The sequence below is a fragment of the Tupaia chinensis genome, unplaced genomic scaffold (assembly GCF_000334495.1).
Source record: "Tupaia chinensis unplaced genomic scaffold, TupChi_1.0 Scaffold000242_1, whole genome shotgun sequence".
NCBI lineage: Eukaryota > Metazoa > Chordata > Mammalia > Scandentia > Tupaiidae > Tupaia > Tupaia belangeri.
The window spans coordinates 606,207-630,370 of record NW_006159720.1 but is presented as its reverse complement, the minus strand read 5'-3'; the positions used below and the strand labels follow the sequence as shown (position 1 = coordinate 630,370).

Sequence of the window (24,164 nt, the reverse complement as noted above, 5' to 3'; positions counted from 1 at the left end):
TGATTTGAACACCACACTGGGACCCCTTGAAGGTGTTTTCTCACTTTCTTTTTCTCTCTCATGCCCATCGTAGCTTGTTTCTGGGCTCAGTCATTCAAATTAAACTTCAACAACCCTTGGTTCTATTTTCTGCAGCCTTTTCCTTGGCCCCAATCTCCCTCAGTCTCTCTCTCGGTCCATCCTGCAGGACAACATAATGGTTATTTTAAGCACATGAAATAGTTAGTAATTATGTCAGAGGTTCCTTGCTATCCTGCTACTTCATTGTAATCAGAGCCTGAGGAGGGTAAACTTATCATCCAATGAATATTTCAACAGGTCATATTCAGGTACCTCTGACATGTGTAAAAGTGAGTTTTTTAGTTTTATTGATTTATTTTCTTCTTCTTTTTGAGTTAAGAAGACAGAACATTTTAAGAACTCAGTTTTATCCAAATATTTTTATGTCTACCAATTATCCGTAATGTTCTTCTGGTATACTATTCAGTGGTAGAAGCAAATCTACTGACTACATTATAAGTAATACTTCGTGGTTTTTGCATCTTCACAAAATAAAAAATGAACATAGGTGGATGTAAATACCTAGACATCATAATCAATGCAAACATGTTTGTGTTGACTTCATATAGATTATGTTTGATTATACTAATCCTGGGGAAAGTAATTTGACATTATTGAATCACTAAAGCTTTATGTGAAGTTTTACTTTTATTTTATTTATTTTTTTTTTTGGAGAGGTTTTTGCTGTAGGGCACCTGCACTTGCCAGCCAGACAGAGAGAGACAGAGAGACAGAAAGCAAGAAATAAACCCCCACAGGGGATGGCCATGCTGCAATCCCTTCTCCATTCTCCTCTCAGGATCTTGGGCACGCACGCACACGCGCCCAGTGTGAGTTTAAGTCACCGGGTCCGGGACGCAAACTGTGGTCGACTACGTGGGAGTCCAGCGACATAGCATTACGTTAATTGCTGGTCCCTGTGAAGTTTTATTTTTTGCAAGTTGGAATACAAGACTTTTTTTGCTTTGTTTTGTTTTGTTTTTGTCATAAGATTTGTGTGCTTGCCAGAGAAAAACAGTGAGAGGGAAAGTGAGAAGTCGCTCCCTAAGGGGGATGGCCTTGTCACAATCCCTTTTCCTCCATTCTCTTCTGGAGATTTTGGACATGCATATACACGTGCCCAACATGATTTTCAAGCTGTCAGGTCTGGGACTCAGACCATGGATGCTCATGTGGGATCCCAGTGACTTAAACACTATGCCAGAACATAAGTCTTTTAGAAACTCATTGTTCTCTGTTTTGATTCAAAATTTCCCACACATTTCAGATAGGACACTGATGTCATAAGAACACCTCTGTTTATAAGGTATCTAGCTTCCTCCCACACTAGAATATTTTCTTTTGTTGTTGTTTTAGACACTTTTGCTATACAGCACATGAGATCGATAGAGAGATAGAGAGGCATAAAGTAAGAAATCACCTCCAGGAGGGATGGCTATGCTGCAATCCTTTCTTCATGCTCCTCTCGGGATTTTGGGCACATATGCACATGTGCCCAGTGTGAGTTTTAAGCTGCCAGGTCTGGGACTTGGACTGGGACTGACTATATGGGAGTCCAGTGTAACCATTATGCCATCCACTGTTCCCCCCACACTGAATCTTAATAATTTTTCTTTGTGATATTTTTCTTATAAGAATCAAAATAATCATGGCTTTTAAAAAATGATTCAATAATCTTCCGAATACTTTAATATAAATTATTTTATATTCCATGCTGGAGTATGAGGCAGTAAGCAATAGAGTCATAAAGGATAATTTTTGCTACTGCTTGCATAAATTTCAAATAAATAAGCAGTCTTTTAAACCACAGAGTACATTGAGTGAATATTAAATAGGAAGATTTAAAAAGCAATGCTCACAACTATTAAACTTATTCTTTGTCATTCCAGAGTGCAAGTTCTAGAAACATTGATTTACATTTTATATAAAATGCATGTTATGAAAAAGCTGTGTATAAATTTCTAAACTGTTTTTTACCAAAATAAACTCACACTTTAATGCCATTTTTCACAAATTCTTTGAAGTACCTTCATATTTCACATTACTCAGATATTAACTTTAAGTAGAATGATTCAGCTTTAATTCAGCACAGTTGAATTTATCCTAAGGATTGATAAAAACATTTAAAAATTGTCAGTGTTACTTGACATATCCACACCTTTAATAATCTTATTACTTGAGTACACACATGTGTATATGTGTACATATATACACATATACGTGCACACATACACACACAATCATACACACATATACATAAATGCATTAATTTTACAGAGACATTCTAGAAATGAAACGGGATCTTTGAGACATGATTACTTACATGAATAATCTCCAATCTGGGAAGTAAAGAATTAAGCTCATCCTAGATCTCAAAGACTTCTTTTTAGGGATATTGAGATGGAAGCTCCCTCAGTATTTTGGGCCTTTAATATGTGAATTAAGCAAGAAACTAAATTAAGAGGATTCTTAAGGTCATGAATGATAAGAAAGGGCTGAAAAAGAGAAGAACTAGGGATACAGATTTAAAGAATAACTTAATCATGTCATGGTGATAAAACAATCACTTGACCATCAGGTTACTGATGTTTAAGACCATCTCTAGCAATGTGAAATCCACAGTTGTATTCACGTGAATATGAATTTACGATAAAAGAGGAGTTATATCCAGTGCTTCAGGGACTTGACAGGCTGGTGGGAATGCAAACATTTCAAAAGAAAAAAAAAAAAAAAACAGAAACTATGTCATGACTTTTCCAACAACCAAATAAATGAGAATATTTAAAATATTTTGTCTACACCTAAGTGAGCACATTGTTTGCTTATAACTTCTTAAATGTCTTAATTACAACAATACAATGTTATCTCCCACATTTATACTGAGCATCTTTGATATATCTTGAAAGCCTCTTGAGAAGATTGTGCATGTACTGTTTGTACTACTTGGAAGTCTTCCTACCCTTGTCCTAGAAAATTCCTTGTTCTACCTGAAACCCCTGTTAAATGCTATTATTTTGGCCAGTCCATGGCTGGTGGTTACATGAGCTGGATTCCACATGACATAATGCAAAATTTGAGTCCTAGACCTGCTGGCTTGAAAACCCCACTGGGCACATGTACCTGTGTACCCAAAATCCCAAGAAAAGGAGAAATGGAGGAAAAGGGATTGCAGTGTGACCATGCCCCATGGGGAGTACTTTGTTCCTTCCCTTTCTCTCTTTTTGTCCTTCTCCACAAGCACATGTACCCCGCCCCCCCGCAGCAATTTTTTTAAATGGTTATGTTCTTTGATGCCAACCCTGTTTCCTTAATACAACACTTTGTTCAGATCTTTATTATTGGCCTAATCAGATTTTAACTTTTATTTTCATGTACCTTACCATGAAGACCAACCAGCTTTTTCCAGGCAAACACTGTTACCTGTTGACTATTTTCCCAGCAAAACAACTTGCATGCATGCCTTGTTCACTGCTGTTTGTTTGCCAAGTTCTTACTGTAATAATTAAATTGCACATCATCCAGAAAGCATCACAGAGTCAAAGCGTCTATCTTGTGAGACTCTTGTTATTTTAACAACAGCTTAGATACTGGAAGTATGTAGTTGATAGCAATAGCATTGCATGAAATTTTAATTTGTATCTCAATAGATCTTTAAGCCTAAAGATAGCTTTGATCATTGAATTGTCAACATTGAATCTGGTGTATTTCACATAAAATAATGAATTATAAGAATAAAATGGGAAATTCTTAAAGTCTTTGCATGTGTGGGCCCATGTTGTCAACTAGTAAACATTCTATTAGACTGATTGGTTGCTACTTCTTTACACTGGGGACCAATTTTTATTTCCCTTCTCTTGGTGTTTATAGCCAACCACTTCAATCGTTCTTTATTATCTAGATGTCTTCCACAGGCATTTGAGTTTTGATCCCATATCTTATTTAATGTATAACTTATACAATAAAAACAGCATTGAGAATCCATAGTAAAAATATGTTCCCTATCATCCCACCATGGTAATTTCCATTTTATTTTATTATAGTTGATACTATCTGAACTGATGATATTACATGAAAGTATAATTTTCCCAAGAAATTGATATGATGGGAGTTGATTGTATTGATTGTACTATAAAGGTAGTAAGTAAAAACTTAATTCCTTCATAGTGCCCCAGGGTGAGGCCTTTGGGTGTGATAATGTCAGTAGGGTGGGCCTCTAGATTGTTGTATCACTCGCGGAGAGAATGAAACCAGAGCAGAGAGAAAGCCACATGGATACTGATGATGCTCTACCTCTTAAAGTTCTGTCTTCTGCCATTTGTGATGCTTTTGTACTTTTTAACTGCTAGAATTATGAATGGTTAAATGTACATTTTTTATTAACTCATCTAGCCTTAGGTGTTTCTGTTAGCAATACAATAATGTCCTAAGATAACTGGTAATTTACATACGACTTAGCACTTCCAAATATGGAAAATCTTTCCTTTTGGTCTGTTCACATAGGAATGACTCACTTCTACATCTTACAGAGATAGCAGTAGAAAAAGACCCCAATTTCTTCAAGCCACCATAATTTTGAGATCTCTAATACAGCGTTTAGGGGATGAACTTTTGAAAGCAGAGTTTCTGAAGATACACACAGTGTTAGTGATTGCAAAAGAGTTCTTCAAACACATATTTTCATTTTGTCCAGGACTGGTCTTGGGCATAACTTCCAAAATAATCTCATGATTTTACAGTAAATTTTAAGTGACAATTGGTTATTCAACCAAGTTTAGATAAACTTTGAGTCATAATCCTCCCATTTCAAAACAAGTTGGTAGCATAGGAGCAATTCTGTCTAGGAATCATCTAAATTTACACTCAGCTGACTGGAACTTTGGCCTTCCCTACTACCAGCCCTTACATTCTCAGTCTCTCTGAAATGACAGTTAAGGAAGGGTGAGTGAGAGAAGAAAACGAGAGGAGAATAAGAGAAATAGAGGAAACCATCTGATGGACTTCTCATTTACCTTCTTAACTTCCTGCAATTTGTCTAAGTGAGTGCTGGTTCCTGAGAAAATGGTCAGAGGAAATTCCACCTTGGTGACCGAATTTATTCTCTTGGGATTAACAGATCGCCCAGAGCTTCAACCCATCCTCTTTGTGCTGTTCCTGGTGATCTATTTGATCACTGTTGGGGGGAACCTTGGGATGATGGTGTTGATCAGGATAGATTCACGTCTCCACACCCCCATGTACTTCTTTCTGGCCAGTTTGTCCTGTTTGGATTTGTGCTATTCCACTAATGTAACTCCCAAAATGTTGGTAAACTTCTTATCGGAGAAGAAAACCATTTCCTATGCTGCTTGTTTAGTCCAGTGTTATTTTTTCATTGCCATGGTGATTACTGAATATTATATGCTAGCCGTAATGGCCTATGACAGATACATGGCCATCTGTAACCCTTTGCTTTACAGCAGCAAGATGTCCAAAGGGCTCTGCATTCGCCTGATTGCTGGTCCATATGTCTATGGGTTCCTTAGTGGCCTGATGGAAACCATGTGGACCTACCGCTTGACCTTCTGTGGCTCCAATATCATAAACCACTTCTATTGTGCGGACCCACCTCTCATCCGGCTCTCCTGCTCGGACACGTTCATTAAGGAGACATCCATGTTTGTGGTAGCAGGATTTAACCTCTCCAACTCTCTTCTTATTATCCTCATCTCCTACATATTCATTCTCATTGCCATTCTAAGGATGCGTTCGGCTGAAGGCAGGCGCAAGGCTTTTTCCACCTGTGGGTCCCATCTGGTGGCAGTGACTGTGTTTTATGGAACCCTGTTCTGCATGTATGTTAGACCTCCCACGGATAAGTCCGTGGAGCAGTCCAAAATCATTGCAGTTTTCTACACTTTTGTAAGCCCTATGTTGAACCCCATCATTTACAGCCTGAGGAACAAAGATGTGAAACAAGCTTTCTGGAAACTGATCAGAAGAAATGTACTTTCAAAGTGAAATCACAGTGTATCTTTTTCTCTTTTTTTTTATAAATCCAAGGTGCATTCATGAAAAGTTTATCCAATTTTAAAAACACTTACAATAAAGTCAATTTAAAATCCATAATGGGAAACTGTTATGTAAAGTGTACATTTTTATAGTAAAACACATGGTCTCTATAGAAACCTGATCTTCTATTTTCACTGCCCAGAGTTACCACTATGAATAGTTTCTTAAGTTTCTAGAAAATATCTATATATCTACAAATAATGTGTGGAGGTAGATATGTACATATATGCAAAATTAATAAATCATATGCTGACTGTCATGAGGTAATTTTCAATGGTTAATAATTCTCTAGTTAGCATTTACTATGCAGGGGCTTCAATCCTGTCTTTTAGAGGATTATTACCACAACTGCCAATGAGATTTGCTGTCACCTCTATATCCATGTCTGATATTCACTTTTTTCTTTCTACTTGTGGATCATTTTCAATAAGACATTATTCTCGGGAACCAGCAGTTAGCGTAATGGCTATGTCACTGGACTCCCACGTAGTCGACCAAGGTTCACGTCCCGACCCAGTGGCTTAAAACTCACGCCGGGCGCGTGTGCGTGCGTGCCCAAGATCCCGAGAGGAGAATGGAAGAGAAGGGATTGCGGCGTGACCATCCCTCCTGGGGGGTGATTTCTCGCTTTCTGTCTCTATGTCTCTCTCTCTGTCTGTCTGGCGAGCGCACACGCCTTATAGCAAAAATCTCTCCAAAAAAAAAAAAAAAAAAGACATTATTCTCCTCCTACTACAGGATGCCAAATATTCCAAACAGTTATTTTGTAGATATTTGCTCCCAAAGCATGCAAAAAACTCTTGTAAAGATATAAAATTGACCTGAAAAGATTGTAACTTCTGGGAGCCAGAAGCTGGCATGATGGTTGAGGTATTTGATTCCTACAAGACCAACCATGATTCAAGTCACAGACCTGGTGACTTGAAAAATCACGCTAGGCAGTTGTGTGTGCCTGCCCAGAATCCCTAGAGGAGAATGGAAGAGGGGGGATTGCAGCGTGGCTATGTCCTATGTGGGGGTGATTTCTCATTTCCCCTCTCACTTTCTCCCAGAGTGCATGCACACTATGACAAAAATCTTAATTTGTTTTTCTTCTGTGGAGTTTATCAGTGACCTCACATTTCTGAGTTCAGGAGTCCTCATATCAGCCTTCATTTTAGCCTTATTAATCTGTTTTTCAGGATGGACCAGATATTTGAAACTTATACCATGGTTCCTATTTTACCCACGGTGGTCCTTTGTCACAATTAATTATCTAATTTTAGATGGAAATACATCGACTTGTTTATACTTTAATGCTTAAGGAAATAAATAAAAAATTGTTTTTTAAAACATGTAACATTTCTGCTGTCTCTAAATTTGTATAACATAAGCAAAACTAATCAATATTTACTAAGTATCTACAATAAATCACTTACTGCTAACAGCAAGACATTTTCAGTAGCTCTGGGACATTATAGTTTTGTTGGTGTCAGGATAAGGGACAGCAGGTGGCATGGAGGTTAAGGAACTAGATAACCACATGGTTGGCTGTGCAGTTTCAGACCTTGACGTAGTGATTTGAAATTCATGCCAGGTGTGTGTTTGTACATGTCCGAAATCCTGAGAGGAGAATGGGAAATGCAGTCCAGCCTTCCTCCCTTGGAGAATGATTTCTCATTTTTTCTCTCTCTCTCTCCTCTTGTCTCTCTCCGGCAAGCACAGCATATTATATAGCAAGAAAAAGAGAGAGAGAGAGAGAGAGAGAGAGATTATGTAAATACTGCCATAACAGAGGAAAGCAGCAATTGATTCTGAGTAATTGATATCCCCAGTGATACTGCAAAATGAGAACTTGTTCATCCCTTATTCCCTTGTGCACCATCCTCAGCTTACCCTATAACTCCTAGCACAAGGCTATGTCAGATCAGGCATGGTCTGAGAAAAACAAGTGTTAGAGCAAATTTGTGATTGCATATGTACATTTTATGTTATGTTCAATAAAAGAAGAAAAGATACAGAGCGTAATCAGTCTCCCAGAGACATATATTTTCTCAGTTGTATTTCACAGCTTTCTTTCTATCTTAGAGTTGATTGCTGCTCAGTGCTTTACTAGACAATGATTCTGAAATGACAATAATTTCAGAGGATCAAAATGTCACTGTGGTTGGGACCAGCAGTTAGCGTAATGGCTATGTCGCTGGACTCCCATGTAGCCGATCGCAGTTCGAGTCCTGGACCCAGTGGCTTAAACTCATGCCGGGCACATGTGTGAGCATGCCCAAGATCCCAACAGAAAAATGGAGGAGAAGGGATTGCGGTGTGGCCATCCCCCCTGGGGGGGTGATTTTTCGCTTTCTGTCTCTCTGTCTCTCTCTGTCTGTCTGGCGATCGCATGCACCCTAAAGCAAAAACCTCTCAGTGAGTAGGGGTGTAAGATGATGTTATCCATGGAATTTTAACTCAGGTCTGTCTCACAGTCTGCCTGATGGGTCCCTGAACGCACCCTGTGACTATTTATCCAGTTCTGGAATGCATACTTGGAATGGATGTTCATAGCAGCGAGTGGGGTCCTCGCATTGTTGACTCCTCTCAGAGGAAGTGACCACTGAACAGAGTTTCGACAGTTTAGTAAGTTTTTCAAAGGATAGAAGATGGAGAAGGCATTTTATAAAGGTAACCAACTGACCAAAGGATAGTTTGCTTGGGCCTGAGACACCAATCATGGATAGGAAAGTGCAATAAGATGAGGCTGAACAGAAAACTGAGTCAGATAAGGAAGGCCTGGATTGGTTTGTTAATATACTCAGACTTAATTTGATATAAATGAGGAAACATGGTCCTTTTAACCTGAGTAATGACATGAAGAAAATGTGTTTTTCAGTCTTTTGTTGGTATGTGCCTGAGAGATAAGGATCCTGTGAAAAGAAAAAACAGTCATTTTTAACCAAAGGTGGAAGTGATGCCTTGACGTGCCACCATTATCAGGATAGAAAGGGAGAGCCTCCTTCCCAGGCCGTTTTCATTCCCATTTAAGATTGCTAGCTCTCAGCTTCCATGTAAAGACTCACTTTAGAACCATATGAATTGTTTATTGTCTAACCTTTGTTTTTTGATTTGCTACCTATCCAATGGCCCATTTTTGTACCAGTTTCATGCCTATACAATTCCCTGCTATTGAGATCCTAAACTGCATAATTATGTATCTGTCATACCTTCAAAATTATAGATCAGGAACTGAGTTCTGAGCTGTCAGAGAAAAGAAAAAAAAAAGAAAAAGAGCTATTTTCCAAATTCCTGCATGATACCTAGATATGTGCTTGCTGATATGGAAGAGACCTAGAATATATTGCAGTACACACACATTTTAAAAATTAGGAAGCTGAGAGAATGATTTGTCTAAAACAAACTAACTAGCTTGTGGAAACAGAATTACTCAGTGGAATTAAATCCCATTTGCTTGATTTTCTTATTAGCTAGCTCTTGTAAGGTATTAGACATTACTTATGTGCCTGAAAAACATGGGCATTTTTCATTCATTGTAGTGGATGTTTAACCATGAAATGCAATGAACTTACTGTGAGGGAAACCATGCATGTTAGTGGCTAAAGAAGGGAAATGAGGGCCAGTAGGCAGTATATTAGTTGAGGCCCAGGGCTCTCACAGCAGCTGGCAGCTTGAAAATCATACCGGGTGCATGTGCATGTGTGCCCACAATCCCAAGAGGAGAACGGAGGAAGGGAAATTGCAGCGTGGCCATCCCCTGTGCAAAGTGATCATTCAATTTCCCTCTTACTGTCTCTCTGGCAAATGCATGCAATCTATGACAAACAAAATAAAAAAAGGAAGAGGTTTTGTTTTTCTTTTTTTGCTTTCTCATCTCAGCCAGTAAATTAATAGCTTTTCAAATTTTGGAAAATTGATTATTTTTTAAAGGATCAATTCATTTAACTAAAAAGGGTTTAAGCATGTTTACCTATTTATCTTTTTTTTTCCCAGTAGGTGATTATTTTCTAAATTTTCAATTAACTAATTAATTTAATTGATATACAGTAATTGTGCATGCTCATGGAGGTACAATGTGATTTTTTTTGGTATATGAATGCAGTGTGTGATAATTAAATCAGATGATTAGTGAAAGACAGACATTTCATATCTCCAATGAATATATATAGAATATCTGACTCTATGACAGAATAGAAAGTTTCAAAGATGTAATAGTCAAGAGGGCAGTTGTAGATACCAGAGACTCTATGGTGTGAGAGGGTGGATGGTGAGGGATGGATGGAAGGGGCTCAGGGAAAAAGCACTTAACAAACATAAGAATGTAAGGTTCTGTATTGAAAATAATGAATATAATAATAGCCTTGATTTGATTACTGCCTGTCACATCCATGCTTTAAAAAAACCATATTGTTGGGGCATGCTGGTGAAGATACTAGACTCACACATGGCTAACCACAGTTTGAGTCCTGCAACTGGCAGCTTTCTTTCTTACTTCCCCTCTTTCTCTTTCTCTTTCTCTTTCTCTCTCTCTCTGTCTCTCGTCAAAAAATTAAATAAATAATTTTTTAAAAAGATATGTTGAGTGTCATTAAGATGTAGAACAATTAAATGTAAGTAAGAAATTATAAAATAAAAAATAATAATAAATCAGGGTGAATAGTATTGCTCATCATCTCAACCATTTGTCATTACTTTATGTTGGAAAAATTCAAAATCCTTTTCTTAGATACTCTGAAAAGTACAGTAAGTTGTTTATAAGTATATTCATGGCACTGTATTTTAGAGCTCTAAACATTGTTCCTTTTGTCTATGTCATTTTATTTCCATCAATTAGGGCCTTCTATTCCTCCCTATTCTTCCCAGTTTCTAATATCCATTCTTAATATCTCTACACTTATCTACCTCTTATTTTTAAAAACATTTATTTATTTATCTAATTATTTGTTCTGATTTTCAAACTTCCAAGTTTAGGATTCAAACTGTGGTTGACCATGAGGAAATCCAGTGCTTCCATGCAGGAATCCAGTGCCTTAGCCACCAAACACCTGTTGGTCTGCCATCTCTGATTTTTAACAAATTGCCAATAAAGTTATACAATAAAAATGCTCAGTATATTGAATTTAATGAAAATTATTATTTTTTTCCTCAGGTATATTAAAGCCACTTAACTGTCAAGATGGTCAACAACTATACCAGGCACATGAAAGCCTTAGCATATACACAATTGCAGACATTACCTCAGTTATCTGTATAATTTATATTTATCCAATTGCATTCTTCAAAATCAGACTTTTCTAAAAGTAAAGCAAAACAATACAAAATTAAAAAATAGGGGGGCTAAAAGTACTCCACAAGGGGCCGGCAGTTGTCATGGTAGTTAAGGGTGCTGGACTCCCACATGGCTGACCATGGTTCGAGTCCTGGACTTGGTGGCTTGCTTTCTCACTTTCTCTGTCTCTCCTCTCTCTTTCTTTCCTTTTCTGGTCAAATTTAAATAAATAAATAAAGTTAAATAAAATATTTTTTTTAAAAGAAAGAATTCTCTTATTTCTCCTTCAGAAAAAAATTACTCCACAAATATTTATTAAGTGTATCTATGTCTTCTATAATAATATCATATAGAAAAAATGCTTTTGCTTCATTGGTAGCAAAGTGAAATGAGTATTCTCTTGAAGATGGATCCGTTTTTGCTGAGCAATGGAGACAGTGTGGTGAGATAATGAGATGTCCAGTAATATGTAGCAAAGAGTAAAATAAGGGCATTACCAAGAGAGATGAAGAAAACATAGCAGATTTTTTTTTTTAGGGAGATTTTTGCAATAGGGCATGTGTGGTCTCTGGAGACACAGAAAGAGATAGACAGAGAGCGAGAAATCACTCTCCCGGGAAAGTGGCCATGTTGCAATCCTTTCTTCTCCATTCTACTCTTGGGACTTTGGGTCCACACACACACACACACACACTCCCAAAGGGTTTTAAGTGGCTGAGTTCTGGACTCAAACCATGGCCCACTACATGGGAGTCCAGCAATGTAATTATTATGCCATATGTTGGTCCCTGGAAGAGATATTTAAGCCTGTTATTCCCAACTCCCATGCTAGAAGTCCCTGAGGTGTTCAGAGAACTATTAATTGGAAGAATTGATTGCTTCATCTAGATTATTTTTAAAAATGCAATAGGGAAAAGAATTGAACTTTATAAACACAAGCAGATTTTTCCTCACTTAAATTCTTGGATGCCTGTAGCTTTCCCTGCTTCTTTAAAGGTAGGGCAGCCTATTTTGTGTGTGTTAGAAACTAGGCAAAGTATAAGTATTTATACTTGAAATTCACATATGTATTTGGTAGAAATGAGTGCACAGTTAGTATGGTGGTCTCAACTGGGCTTAACTGAGGTATATATCATGCTGGGTAAAGTCTCTTCACAATGTAAATGATGTATAATGATTTAATGTATGAATAAAAATATATAAATTAAATATATGTATTTATATGTGTATGTATATATGTATACGCATGCATATGTGCATGTAATAAATATATATGTGTATGTATATTATATATGTATATTATATACATATATATAAAAGAAATGAGTGACTACATAGAAAAGCGTATGTATGTAGTACCAGTGCACGTAAACTAAGATTTGTATTCCTCCCAAAAATTAAACAAAGTGGAAGAAGAAACTAAAATTTCTCGTGATGACTTCATATACTTTACCCATTGTCAGATTTTTGTGACTTTTATTTCTCAAAGAATGTCGTTGCAACAACATTTTCAAAGTTAGAAAACAAAAACTTCATAAAGCTAATTAAATTGTCCACAATTTTCGAGGTAATCTGCAGCACAGCTGTAAGTTTTTAACTCAAATCTGTCAAGTTCCAAAATCTTTGAGTTGATTTCGAGTTTGAAGTGAATGCCAGGACTAAGAGATTTTTTTTAGAAAGATGTTTGCTATAAGACACACGTGCTCACTGGAGAGAGAGAGAAAGACGGAGAGACAGAAAACAAGATATCATCCCCCAGAGAGGATGGCTATGCAAAACTCCCTTCTCATTCAATATCTCAGGATCTTGGGCATGCATGCACATGTGCCTGGCATGATTTTAAGCCTCTAGGTTTAGACCCTTTTGAAGAACAATGCATATCTCACCTAAGGTCATTAGTATGTAGAAGACTACAACATGATGCTTCAGTTTTCTCCAGAGGGAGAAAAGGTAAAGAGAACAAGCCACCCAACTACCCAACACTCATGAAAGTATATTCAAACACTGAGGCAATTAAAAACTATACACGCACACACATACACATATATATACATACGTGTGTGTGTATATATATATATATATGTGTGTGTGTGTGTGTGTGTGTGTTATGTGTCTGTGTATGTGTACATACCCACAGCATGAATAGTCAGGGAGACTTTACACACATAGTTAGAATCAGATCACAAAGTCAAATCATTGCCCTTTCAAAGATGATGAGACCTATTATACAAAAACGTTTTAGTTTTGCAATCATCTTAATGTGTGCATTAGGCAAAGATGAACCTAGAGTTTAGAGTTTTGTTTGATATGAGGAGCCAGCAAAAGGTGAATGACTCAGAAGAATAAGTAGAGAAAAATAGGAAGTTCTTGGGGTCATTTTAGGAGAGAAGTGGTAGAAGTAAAAACATAGAACACTGGGGTGAAATAAGAGAAACTAGAAAGAATTATGAAGCCAGGAATTAGGTACAATAAATGAGCTAGTGAAAAAACATTCATGGTTAGTGTGCAGGTGGATAGTTTAAAGAAAACATTTTTACTATTTTACTTTTTATTCGTTTTGCAACTAATATCTGTGTTTTACTCATCTTCCATAGCATGACAATATTATGTGAATTGTGTTTCCTCTTGTTTGTATATCATTTGCAAACATTCTGGATGCTTAAGTGGGATGAAATGAATGGACAGCAATTTTAAGGTCTCAAGAGGCTGATATTGGAGTTATCTAACTATTATAATCACAATTTTTTTTTTGAGAGGTTTTTGCTATAGGGCATGTGCACTCGCCAGCAAGACAGAGAGAGACAGAGAGACAGAAAGCGAGAAATCACCCCCCCCAGGAAGGATGGCCACGCCGCAATCTCCATTCTCCTCTTGGGATCTTGGGCACGCACGCACATGCGCCCGATGTGAGTTTTAAGCCACCGGGTCCAGGACGCGAACCGCGGTCAACTACATGGGGGTCCAGTGACATAGCCATTACGCTAACTGCTGGTCTCTGTCATAACAATTTTTAAGTCATATCATAGTCCTTGATCATAACCTCTGAGGGATTAAATTGTAAGTAATAACTACCACTTCATACGGTTTTTGTCTTACATAACTGTGAGACTTACAGTGATCTTCAAGTCTGATCCTAGAGTGTTTGTGTTAGCTAACTAAAAGGTTAAAGTCCTTTGAGAGGAAAACCAAACAATAGTCACTTAAACAATTTAGATATTTATTTCTCATTCATATAAAATTCCGTGCTGATATATCAGTTCAGCTCTGCCAGGCTTTTAGGATTCACTTTTGCATTTCTGCTGTCTATAAAGAGTTTCTCTCGTCTCTCTGATCCAGGATGGCTCAGCACAGCATCCACATTACAGTTAGTAGGAGGCAGTAAGGAGGAAGAAGAAAGCAAGCCTATGTTACAGAGATGGGCGAAACTCTCCGCTTTTCTTTTTTATTATTATTTATTTTTTTATTATCATCATAATCTTGTTTATAGTACATTGTATTACATATAACTTTACAGTGTATTACATTACTTTTTCAAAAGGGAATGCCTTGCATGTCAGTCAACACAGAGACATTAATCTCCCGACTTCATCATTCACTATCTTTTCATTGTTTTTCCCAATCATTATTATTATTATTCCAATTATTTTTTAAAACAGTCAATCACTATTTCTCACTTTTCTTGTAAAAAGACTTTACCCATCATGAAATACTTCTCAGACCAATCCAGTTGAAAATACTATACATGTCATCAACAACAGGTAATAAGCCATATCTGTTTCCCACTAATGTCCTGCCTCCCTATTTGTTCTCTTGCTATCTTTCTCTATCCTCTTCTCTTCACCCCCCCCATTCCACACTGTCTTATTCTCGCTAAATACTTTCACTGCATTTATGTCCTCCAATATTTCGCTCTCTACCATAGAGTGCGGATAGTCAGTATGTATTAAGTGGATACATACAATATCTTTCTTTCATAACCTGACTTACTTACTCAGCAATAGATCCTCCATATCTGACCACTTTCTATCAAATGCCAGGGTCTTGTTATTTTATATGGCTGCATAACTCTCCACTTCTCTTTGACCACATTCTCTGGGATAAAATCTATTCTGTGGAAGCAGCAAATTGAGTTTGAGAAAAATGTAAACCTACAATTATTTCTTTTTTTTTCTTTTTTTGGAGAGGTTTTTGCTATAGGGCGTGTGAGCTCACCAGACAGACAGAGACAGAGAGACAGAAAGCGAGAAATCACCACCCAGGGAGGATGGACACGCTGCAACCCCTTATCCTCCATTCTCCTCTCGGGATCTTGGGCACACACACACACACCCCCAGTGTGAGTTTAAGCTACCTGGTCCGGGACTCGAACCATGGTCAACTACATGGGGGTCCAGCAACATAGCCATTACATTAACTGCTGGTCCCAAGTTACAACTATTTGTTTTTTTTGACTTTCCTTATTATTATTATTATTTTTTTTTATGTTATAACTTTCCTGTAAAGACCAGCTCTCACTCTGAGGCACAAGCATTTGTGTAGTTAGGGAGAGGCGCCCAGGCTCTGTCAAATCCATGTGTGGTCTGAATGTTCGCCCTTCAATCTCAGGTGTAAGAATTTTAGACTAACCTGCTGGACTAAGTCATTGCTGTACTCTAATTCAGGGCTGATACTCTGAATAGTTAGTTTTTCCACAGTTCATTAAGTTAATTGGAAGAATGGTAGAAGACTTTCTAAAATATTTCAAGTAACATTTGGAATTGTCCAATATTTAGAATATTTCTTTTTTTACCCACATTTTCCCAAAATAGCAGTTACTCATTCTAAAATAAGATGTTCTGAGTTCTTTTATCACACGGAATAATGAACTAAGAAATATCTTTAACTTAGCACTTAATACTCTTATGCAAAGAACCTAATGAGTTTTGTCTAGTATTGCCTAGGAAGAGGTGATTATTAAAAGGAAAAACAAATCTTCTGATACATGGATCTACCTAAGTAGCCAGGAATATTAATTTAAACAAGCAGTGAGTATTTTGGGGGGAAGGGGAGTACTTACTGGCAAATCTAAGAAAATATCTTTGTTAAGTTAAGAAATTAAATGTAAAAAAAGAGACAAAGTAAACGATGGAAAGATGAGGGAGGGTAGACAAAATTTCAAAGATTAGTGGACAAAAAAATTTAGAGGAATAATTGTGAAAGAAAAAGACCTGAACTGAGTAGTGACTAAGACACAATAGCCAGTTGACCTATTTACTACTAATGTTTGTTTAGTTAATTCCCACATTAATTAAACCACTATGTCTAGTGTCTCCTGGGATATAACAATATTACAGAAAAGAAAATTTAAAAATCTTTAAGAGGAAACATGTTCTAAGAAAAGACAAAATATTTTGAATTACAGAAATATTCTATACTGATCTAAAGTTCCCTTATTCCACCGAAGGTAGTTATGAGAGGAAACTTTACCACAGTGACTGAGTTCATTCTCCTGGGACTGACCAATCGTCTAGAATTACAGATTCTCTTCTTTGTGCTGTTCCTGGCCATTTACATGGTCACAGTGGTGGGGAACCTTGGCATGATCGTACTCATCCAGGTCAATGCCCGGCTCCACACACCCATGTACTTTTTCCTGAGCCACTTGTCCTTTGCGGATCTCTGCTTCTCTTCCAATGTGACTCCAAAGATGCTGGAGCTCTTCCTTTCAGAGAAGAAAACCATTTCCTATCCTGCTTGTCTGCTGCAGTGTTACCTCTTCATTGCCTTGGTCCACGTTGAAATCTACATCCTGGCTGTGATGGCCTTTGATCGGTACATGGCCATCTGCAACCCTCTGCTCTATGGCAGCAAGATGTCCAAGAGCGTGTGCACATCACTCATCACGGTGCCTTACGTGTACGGTGCGCTCACTGGACTGATGGAAACCATATGGACCTACAACCTGGCCTTCTGTGGCTCCAATGAAATCAACCACTTCTACTGTGCTGACCCACCACTGATTAAGCTGGCTTGTTCAGACACCTACAACAAAGAGTTGTCAATGTTTGTTGTGGCTGGTTTCAACTTCTCTTATTCTCTCCTTATTATCCTTATTTCCTATATCTACATATTTCCAGCCACCTTAAGGATCAGCTCTGCAGAAGGCAGACGCAAAGCTTTCTCTACGTGTGGCTCCCATCTGACAGCTGTCACCATATTCTATGCTGCTCTCTTCTTCATGTATCTCAGACCCCCCTCAGAAGAGTCCGTGGAGCAGGGGAAGATGGTGGCTGTGTTCTATACCACCGTGATCCCCATGCTCAACCCCATGATCTACAGTCTGAGGAACAAGGATGTGAAAGAGGCATTAGCCAAAGAACTGTTTAGAAGGAAATTACTTTCTAAATAAATGTCTGTATTGATTTTAGTTGTGTTTTTATTTTATATATCCAGTAAATTTCTCTTTGGGCCTAGTTCAAAACTAATCTGTCCAAATCTGTATGTTTTTCTTGAAAGAATAGGAGAATTTCAATAGAGCAGGTTTGATTAAAAAGAATCAGATTATCTAGGACAATTGATAGGAATTTTTAATTCTCCAAGAGAGTTTCGTCTGCTCAGGTTCAAATCTTAGAACTCTATATTGAAGAGTTGATTTAAAAAAAAAAAATCTTACTCATTCTTTGTATTTACTTATTTTCTAAAATTCTTTATTTCTTCCATGTCCAAGATACACAGAGAGAGACAGAAAAAGAGAGACAGTTCCGGCAACAGGGTCTTAAAACTATAATTCACCATCAACCTCAAACAGCCCTGGATCGTGGGCACACTTGTACACAGCGTTCTCAGGGAGAACCCAGAACTTTCCCATGTGGGTCAGTCTCGTAGAGCATCATGTTTTAAGACTGTGCCACTGTCCATTCCCATTTACTTTAATATATAAAACCAATGCTGTGCTTTAAAAAAATAATTTTTGCTAGACTCCAAATACTCTTGCCTAGGAAAACTGGATTCCACTTTAATTTATCCTACCTGATATGCGAGTCTTATCCCTGATCACTTACCTGTCAGCTGAGCGCCGGTCGTGGCATGTATCAACCCCACCTCTAGTCAGAAACACGCAAATGACATTGTCAGCAGTGGGCACACTTATCTTGACATGGTTCATCTCTGGCTTTTTTTCTGGACTTTAAAAGAAAAAAAGACTGCTAGGTTTTTAAACTGAGTGGTATTGAAAAAAAATCTGTGGGAAAAAAAACCACAAAGGTAATCATAAACATGCTGAATGTGTGTCTAAGTCTGTTGTGTCAGCACATACGTTGTGAAGTATAGCTCTCGGGACGAGCAATTAACGTCATGGCTATGTCTGGACTCCCATGTAGTCAACTGCAGCTCACATCCCGGACCCGGTGGCTTGAAACTCACGCCGGGCTTGTGTGCATGCGTGCCCAAGATCATGAGAGGAGCACAGAGGAGAAGGGACTGCGGGTATATAGCTCTGAGGCCAATAACACCTCTAAAAACAGGCTACAGCCTCAGAGATAATTCACAGAAATTGAGAGTCCAAAGATGAGGTGCATATGAGCTGAAAAATAGGAACAAAGATGCCCTTATGAAATTAAGATATTTGAAGGGCTACAAGTAGAGTGTCAGCAAAAATAAAAATATGAAACTAGCTCATCTAGACTTTTGGTTCACAGAGGAATTAATATCTTCTTTGAGAATTTACTCCAGACAGTAAGTTAATGCTATGTCTATTCGTGGTTTAGGTTTACACTGCTTTCATGGGTTATCAGAATAGAGGAAGAGGGGATTGTGGCATGGCCTCCTTCCCTGGGTCTGAGGAAGAGTGATTTTTCACTCCCCCCCCCCTCAAGAACTCACACACCCTATGGCAAAAACCTTAAAAAGAAAAAAAAAAAAGAAAAAAAAACCACAGAAATCAAATATAAAGCTCCCTTGGGCTTGAAAAAGCCTCATGGAACTTAAAGACGCCATCTAGAGGAAGGAACTATCAACCCTCCAGACCTCAGAAACTTCCCACGAAGTCATGGCTCATATAATTTTTCAGGGTGATATAAAGTAAAAAGCACAGGTGCATACTCTTATTTAGAATAGCTTGATGCAAATTATAAAATAAATACAACTGATTGTTTGAAATAAAGGTGAAATTTAAAACTATGATACCATGTATATTAAAACAGGTCATTAGAACAGGAGAGTAAATTATCAATCATGAATTGAAAGCAAGTAAAACAAACTTCCAAAAAATAAAGAAAACATATGAATACTAACTGTATAATATATTTAACCCCCGTTAGTATGTGGGGTTAAAAGATGAAAATGACTTACTAAAAATATAAAATTATAAAGAAAAGAGAAGTGATAGTAGTCGCAGCCTTTTAAATTTTTTTTTATTCTTAGTATTGCTTAAGATGACAGTAAAATTATTAGGTAATTTCAATTTATTAAGCTTAGGGTTGGTGGCCTCGTGGCCAATGTTACTAATGAAGACTAAACGCAGGGTGTATAGTATGAAAGTTTAAGAGAAAGAAAACAATAGATAACATATACATAGTCCTCACTATGTGACAAACAGTATTTGACAACTATGCCATGTAATATTATTGCCCAAGTTTTATACTTGGAAATATATGACAGCTCATACGTGATAACAACAAAGCAATAAGAACAACAACAACAACAACAACAACAACAACAACAAAAGAGGACCACCATATTTCAGATATTAGTGTCCTCTGGAAAAGACTTTAAAGATTATATGACTGCATCATCAGGTGTCATTGTGGTTAAGGCACTAATTATCACATGACTGACCTAGGTTTGAGTCCTAGACCTGGCGGCTTGAGAAACACGCTGGGCACATACAATTTTTCACTTTCCCTCTCTCTTTCTCTCTGTCTTTCTCCAGTAAACATGCACTTCCTTAGGCAATGAAAGCTAAAAAAAAGAAAAAAGAGGAACATAATAATTATTATATAAGTATTAATGAATAATTAATAATGCAAATTAAGTCTATTGCATTATAGTAGCTCAAAATGTTGCTCAATTATTCTGCAATCATGCTAGTCTATATTCTAGAAAGCAGAAGAAAAGATAGAAAAAAGAAAAACATAAGAAATTTTATCATAGAATTAGAATCTATTAAAATAATCAAATGGAAGTTCTAAAACTAAGAAATTATGTATCAGCAATTAACCATTTATTTAATAAATTTAAGATCAGAAAAGAGGATTAGTTAATGGGAAACTAGGTCAGTAGAACATATACAACTTGAAGTAGAAAGAGTGGGGAAAATAAATGAATGGAAATACCAAAACAAGCATCAGAGAAATGATGGCACAGCAAAATGATCTGACGTAAGTGCAGCAGATTTACAGAAAAAAAGAGAAAATGGAGGCAAAAGCAACACTTAAACATTTTTAAAGAAATGTTCAGGAAGCTAGACCCACCTGACCACCTCAGATCAAATCCTAGTCCTAGAGACATTCAGGGTGTTTGTGTGTGTGTGTAGATGCATTCCTCAAATTCTGACAGAACGGAGAAATAGAAGAGAAGGGACTAGGGCATAGCTACTCTTATTGGGGGCTGCTTTCTCCTTCTCTCCCTCTCTCTCTCTCTTTCACTCTCTCTCTCTCTGTCTCTCACTCTGTTTCTCTCTCTGGTGAGCACATGTGCTCTCTGATGACTTTAAAAAGCCGGGAAACAGCAGTTAGCATAATGGCTATGTCGCTGGACTCCCACGTAGTTGACCGCGGTTCATGTCCCGGACCCGGTGGCTTAAAACTCACGCCGGGCGCGTGTGCGTGCGTTCCCAAGATCCCGAGAGGAGAATGGAGGAGAAGGGATTGCGGCGTGACCATCCCCCCTGGGGGGAGATTTCTCACTTTCTATCTCTATGTCTCTCTCTGTCTGTCTGGTGAGCGCACGCGCCCTACAGTGAAACTCTCTCTCAAAAAAAAAAGCAAAAGCAAAACAAAACAAAACAAAAAAAACTAATGAAGATCTTTATTCACATCGATTAAAAAGATCAAAGAACCCCAAACATATAAATACGAATTATGATATTATACAAATACAAAAAAAAAAAAAAAAAACTTCATTAGTCATATGAAAGTCAAATAGCTCAAATTCAAAGAAAGTATTCAAAGAAGCCAGTGGTGGGGGCAGGGAGGTCTTTACCTTTAGAAGAGTGATGGTGAGACTAACAGTTGAATTATTTTTGTAATTTTATGACCACTTACCCATATTTGTTCTGCATCTCTCTAGCACACAATATGATTTTTCAGAGTATGCATGCAGTAAATGAAAATAAAATCAAGGATGTTGCATATACCTTGACTTGACTTTTATTTTGAAAGTCTTTCTAGACAACCTACACACAAACACACAACACAATGTAGAATTTTAGACTAGCAATTATTGGCAGTTTCACCATGAAGCAACATAATCTTCTGAAGTGCTGAAAAACAACAGTTACTAGTCTAAAATTCTACATCCTCTGTGTGTGTGTGTATGCATGTGTCTAGGAAGTCTTTCAAAATAAAAGTAAATTAGAGTTATTTTCTGTTAATTAAGAACTACAAAAACACTGGTAGACCTACACTAAATATACAAACACTTGAATTATATAATCACTTGAATTTTGACAAGTGATTATATAATTTTGCACCAGTAAAGGATAATTATTTCTCAATACAGCAATAAGATATCCACGTGGAATAAATTATTTTGTCACCCCCCCCAATCATACTATACACAACTCCAATTCTAAATGGATACATGTGGGTCAGGTTACAGGAAAGGGAAATGGCAATGGAGTCATATTCAAAATGAAGGTGTTCATGCTTCAATGTGAAGTGAATAAATATAGATTTAATGCTAATGAAAATAAGCAAGACTATGAAAGACAACCACTGTATGTCCTCACTCACTATATACCAAATGTCAACATTCTATGAAAGAAATGAAAAGATCCAAAAATATAGTGATAGGAAGGACAAGTATAAATACTAGAATCTTAAAGGGGAGAGGGTGTGTACTAGAGAGTAGGTGGAGGGGTTCAAGGAAGAAATACACAACACATTAGAATGTAAAGCCATCTGTTGTAAAGGATGTTTTATATATGCTAATAGCCTTGATTTGATCATCACATACTGCATGTATATTTTGAAAAACCATGTTGTATGTTACAGGAATGTACAACAATGTGAATAAAAGACTGCAAAGTAGAGGAGCTGGCAGGTGTCATGGTGGTTAAGGGTGCTGGACTCCCAGATGGTTGAACCACAGTTCAAACCCCAGACTTGGCAGCTTGCTTTCTCTCTTTCTCTCTCTCTCTCCTTTCTCTCTCTCTTACTCAAATTTTCCCTCTCTGGTCAGATAAATAAATAAAGTTAAATAAAATAATTCTTAAAAGAAAAGCTCTTTAAAGAAAAAAAAAGAAATTGCAAAGTAGGAAAAAAGAAAAGAAAGAAAAAAGAAAAGGAGCTATTTTTCTACTCATCACATTCATCATCAGTAATGAAAATCACCAACACAATGTTCAGTACCAACATACTTATACGAAAGTACTGAGTATGAGTACAATAATATAAAATTCAAAAGAGACACTACTAATCTATAGTGATAAAAGTGAAGATATAATTAACTGGAGGGATAGTGTCTAGAAAAGGACATGAGAAGGGCTTCTGGGTATAGTTAATCTTCTATTTTGAATCTTAGAGGCTGGTCATGTGTATATATGCTCACTTGGTGAAATTTCATACAGTTTTGTACATATGTTTGATGTGTATATTAAACTTCTATATTAAGGTTACTTAAATTTAACAAAATTAAAGTCATTGTTTAAACAAGTGAAGCTGAATTCTGATATAAAAGTACTCTATTTGTCCTCCCTTACATAAATTAATTGCATTAGTTTGCTAGAGCTGTTGTAATAAAGAAACAGAAAGTTGGTTACTTGAACACAGCAATTAAGTTCCTTACAGCTCTGGAGACTTGTAGTCCAAGATCAAGGCGTGGGGAAGGTTTTCTTCTGTCTAAGGACTTGTCTCTGGAATAGTTACCTATGAGTGGGTAGCCCTGAACTAATTGCAGAAGGATATATGCCTTATCAATCACAGCTGATCAGGGGAAACCTCCCTTCTTCCCTCGCAGCTCCTGGAACCAAAAGGGGATATTTATCATTTCTTTTTTATTACCTAAGTTTTTCTTTTTTCAAGGAATTTAGGGAAAGTTGTCATCTTCCCTCCTGCTGCTCCACAAATACACTTAGACTTTCACCTGGATGCTCGGTCAACATCTTACTTCCCACTCTGGACAAAAAACTGATAAGGGAAGAATAGTCCCTGTAGGGATACTCATACCTTCCAAGTCCACACTGGGCATGCATGATCAGGTAATCAAATTCCTGAAATTCCTTACCTGATTGGAAGAATGCAAGCACAGATGACAGCCTACAAACCCAAAGAAACTGCTATAATGATAGACCTTCCACTGCTGAATATTCATATCCAAACTTCACAATAAAAATAATACCTAATCCATTCCAAATACAATTGCTATCTAGCAGCTTGCCCATTCAAAAGTCTTTGGGTGCATTTTTTTCCTAAAAGTTTTACTTTTCTATTAACAACTCCTTTCTTCATGTTTTTTTTTCTCATGGTTTTGGCTTTGATTAACATCTCTGGGACAGGTCTCTAACTTCAGAGATCTGGACCTAAAAGAAATGAGTTATTTCATATGACACAGCTCAGCTCCCCATCCAATAACAGTTTCTTTCTTTGGCTTGTAATAAGGTCAT

The 24,164-nt window shown here is 37.2% G+C and overlaps 2 protein-coding genes across 2 annotated transcripts; both read left to right on the top strand.

Annotated features, from left to right (window-relative positions):
* The first annotated feature begins 5,106 nt into the window (after positions 1–5,106).
* On the top strand, positions 5,107–6,057 carry LOC102475890 (olfactory receptor 1030). Its single transcript, XM_006148731.1, has one exon. It carries the CDS (start codon positions 5,119–5,121, stop codon positions 6,055–6,057), a length of 939 nt encoding a protein of 312 aa, XP_006148793.1. The 5' UTR covers positions 5,107–5,118.
* Positions 6,058–16,796: 10,739 nt separating this feature from the next.
* Positions 16,797–17,750, top strand: LOC102475487 (olfactory receptor 5M8). The gene has a single exon (XM_006148730.1). It carries the CDS (start codon positions 16,812–16,814, stop codon positions 17,748–17,750), a length of 939 nt encoding a protein of 312 aa, XP_006148792.1. The 5' UTR covers positions 16,797–16,811.
* The last annotated feature ends 6,414 nt before the right edge of the window (positions 17,751–24,164 follow it).

What these genes read in the sequence shown, in the direction of transcription:
- LOC102475890 (XM_006148731.1), top strand. Translation starts at nt 5,119, where the DNA reads ATGGTCAGAGGAAATTCCACCTTGGTGACCGAATTTATTCTCTTGGGA.
- LOC102475487 (XM_006148730.1), top strand. Translation starts at nt 16,812, where the DNA reads ATGAGAGGAAACTTTACCACAGTGACTGAGTTCATTCTCCTGGGACTG.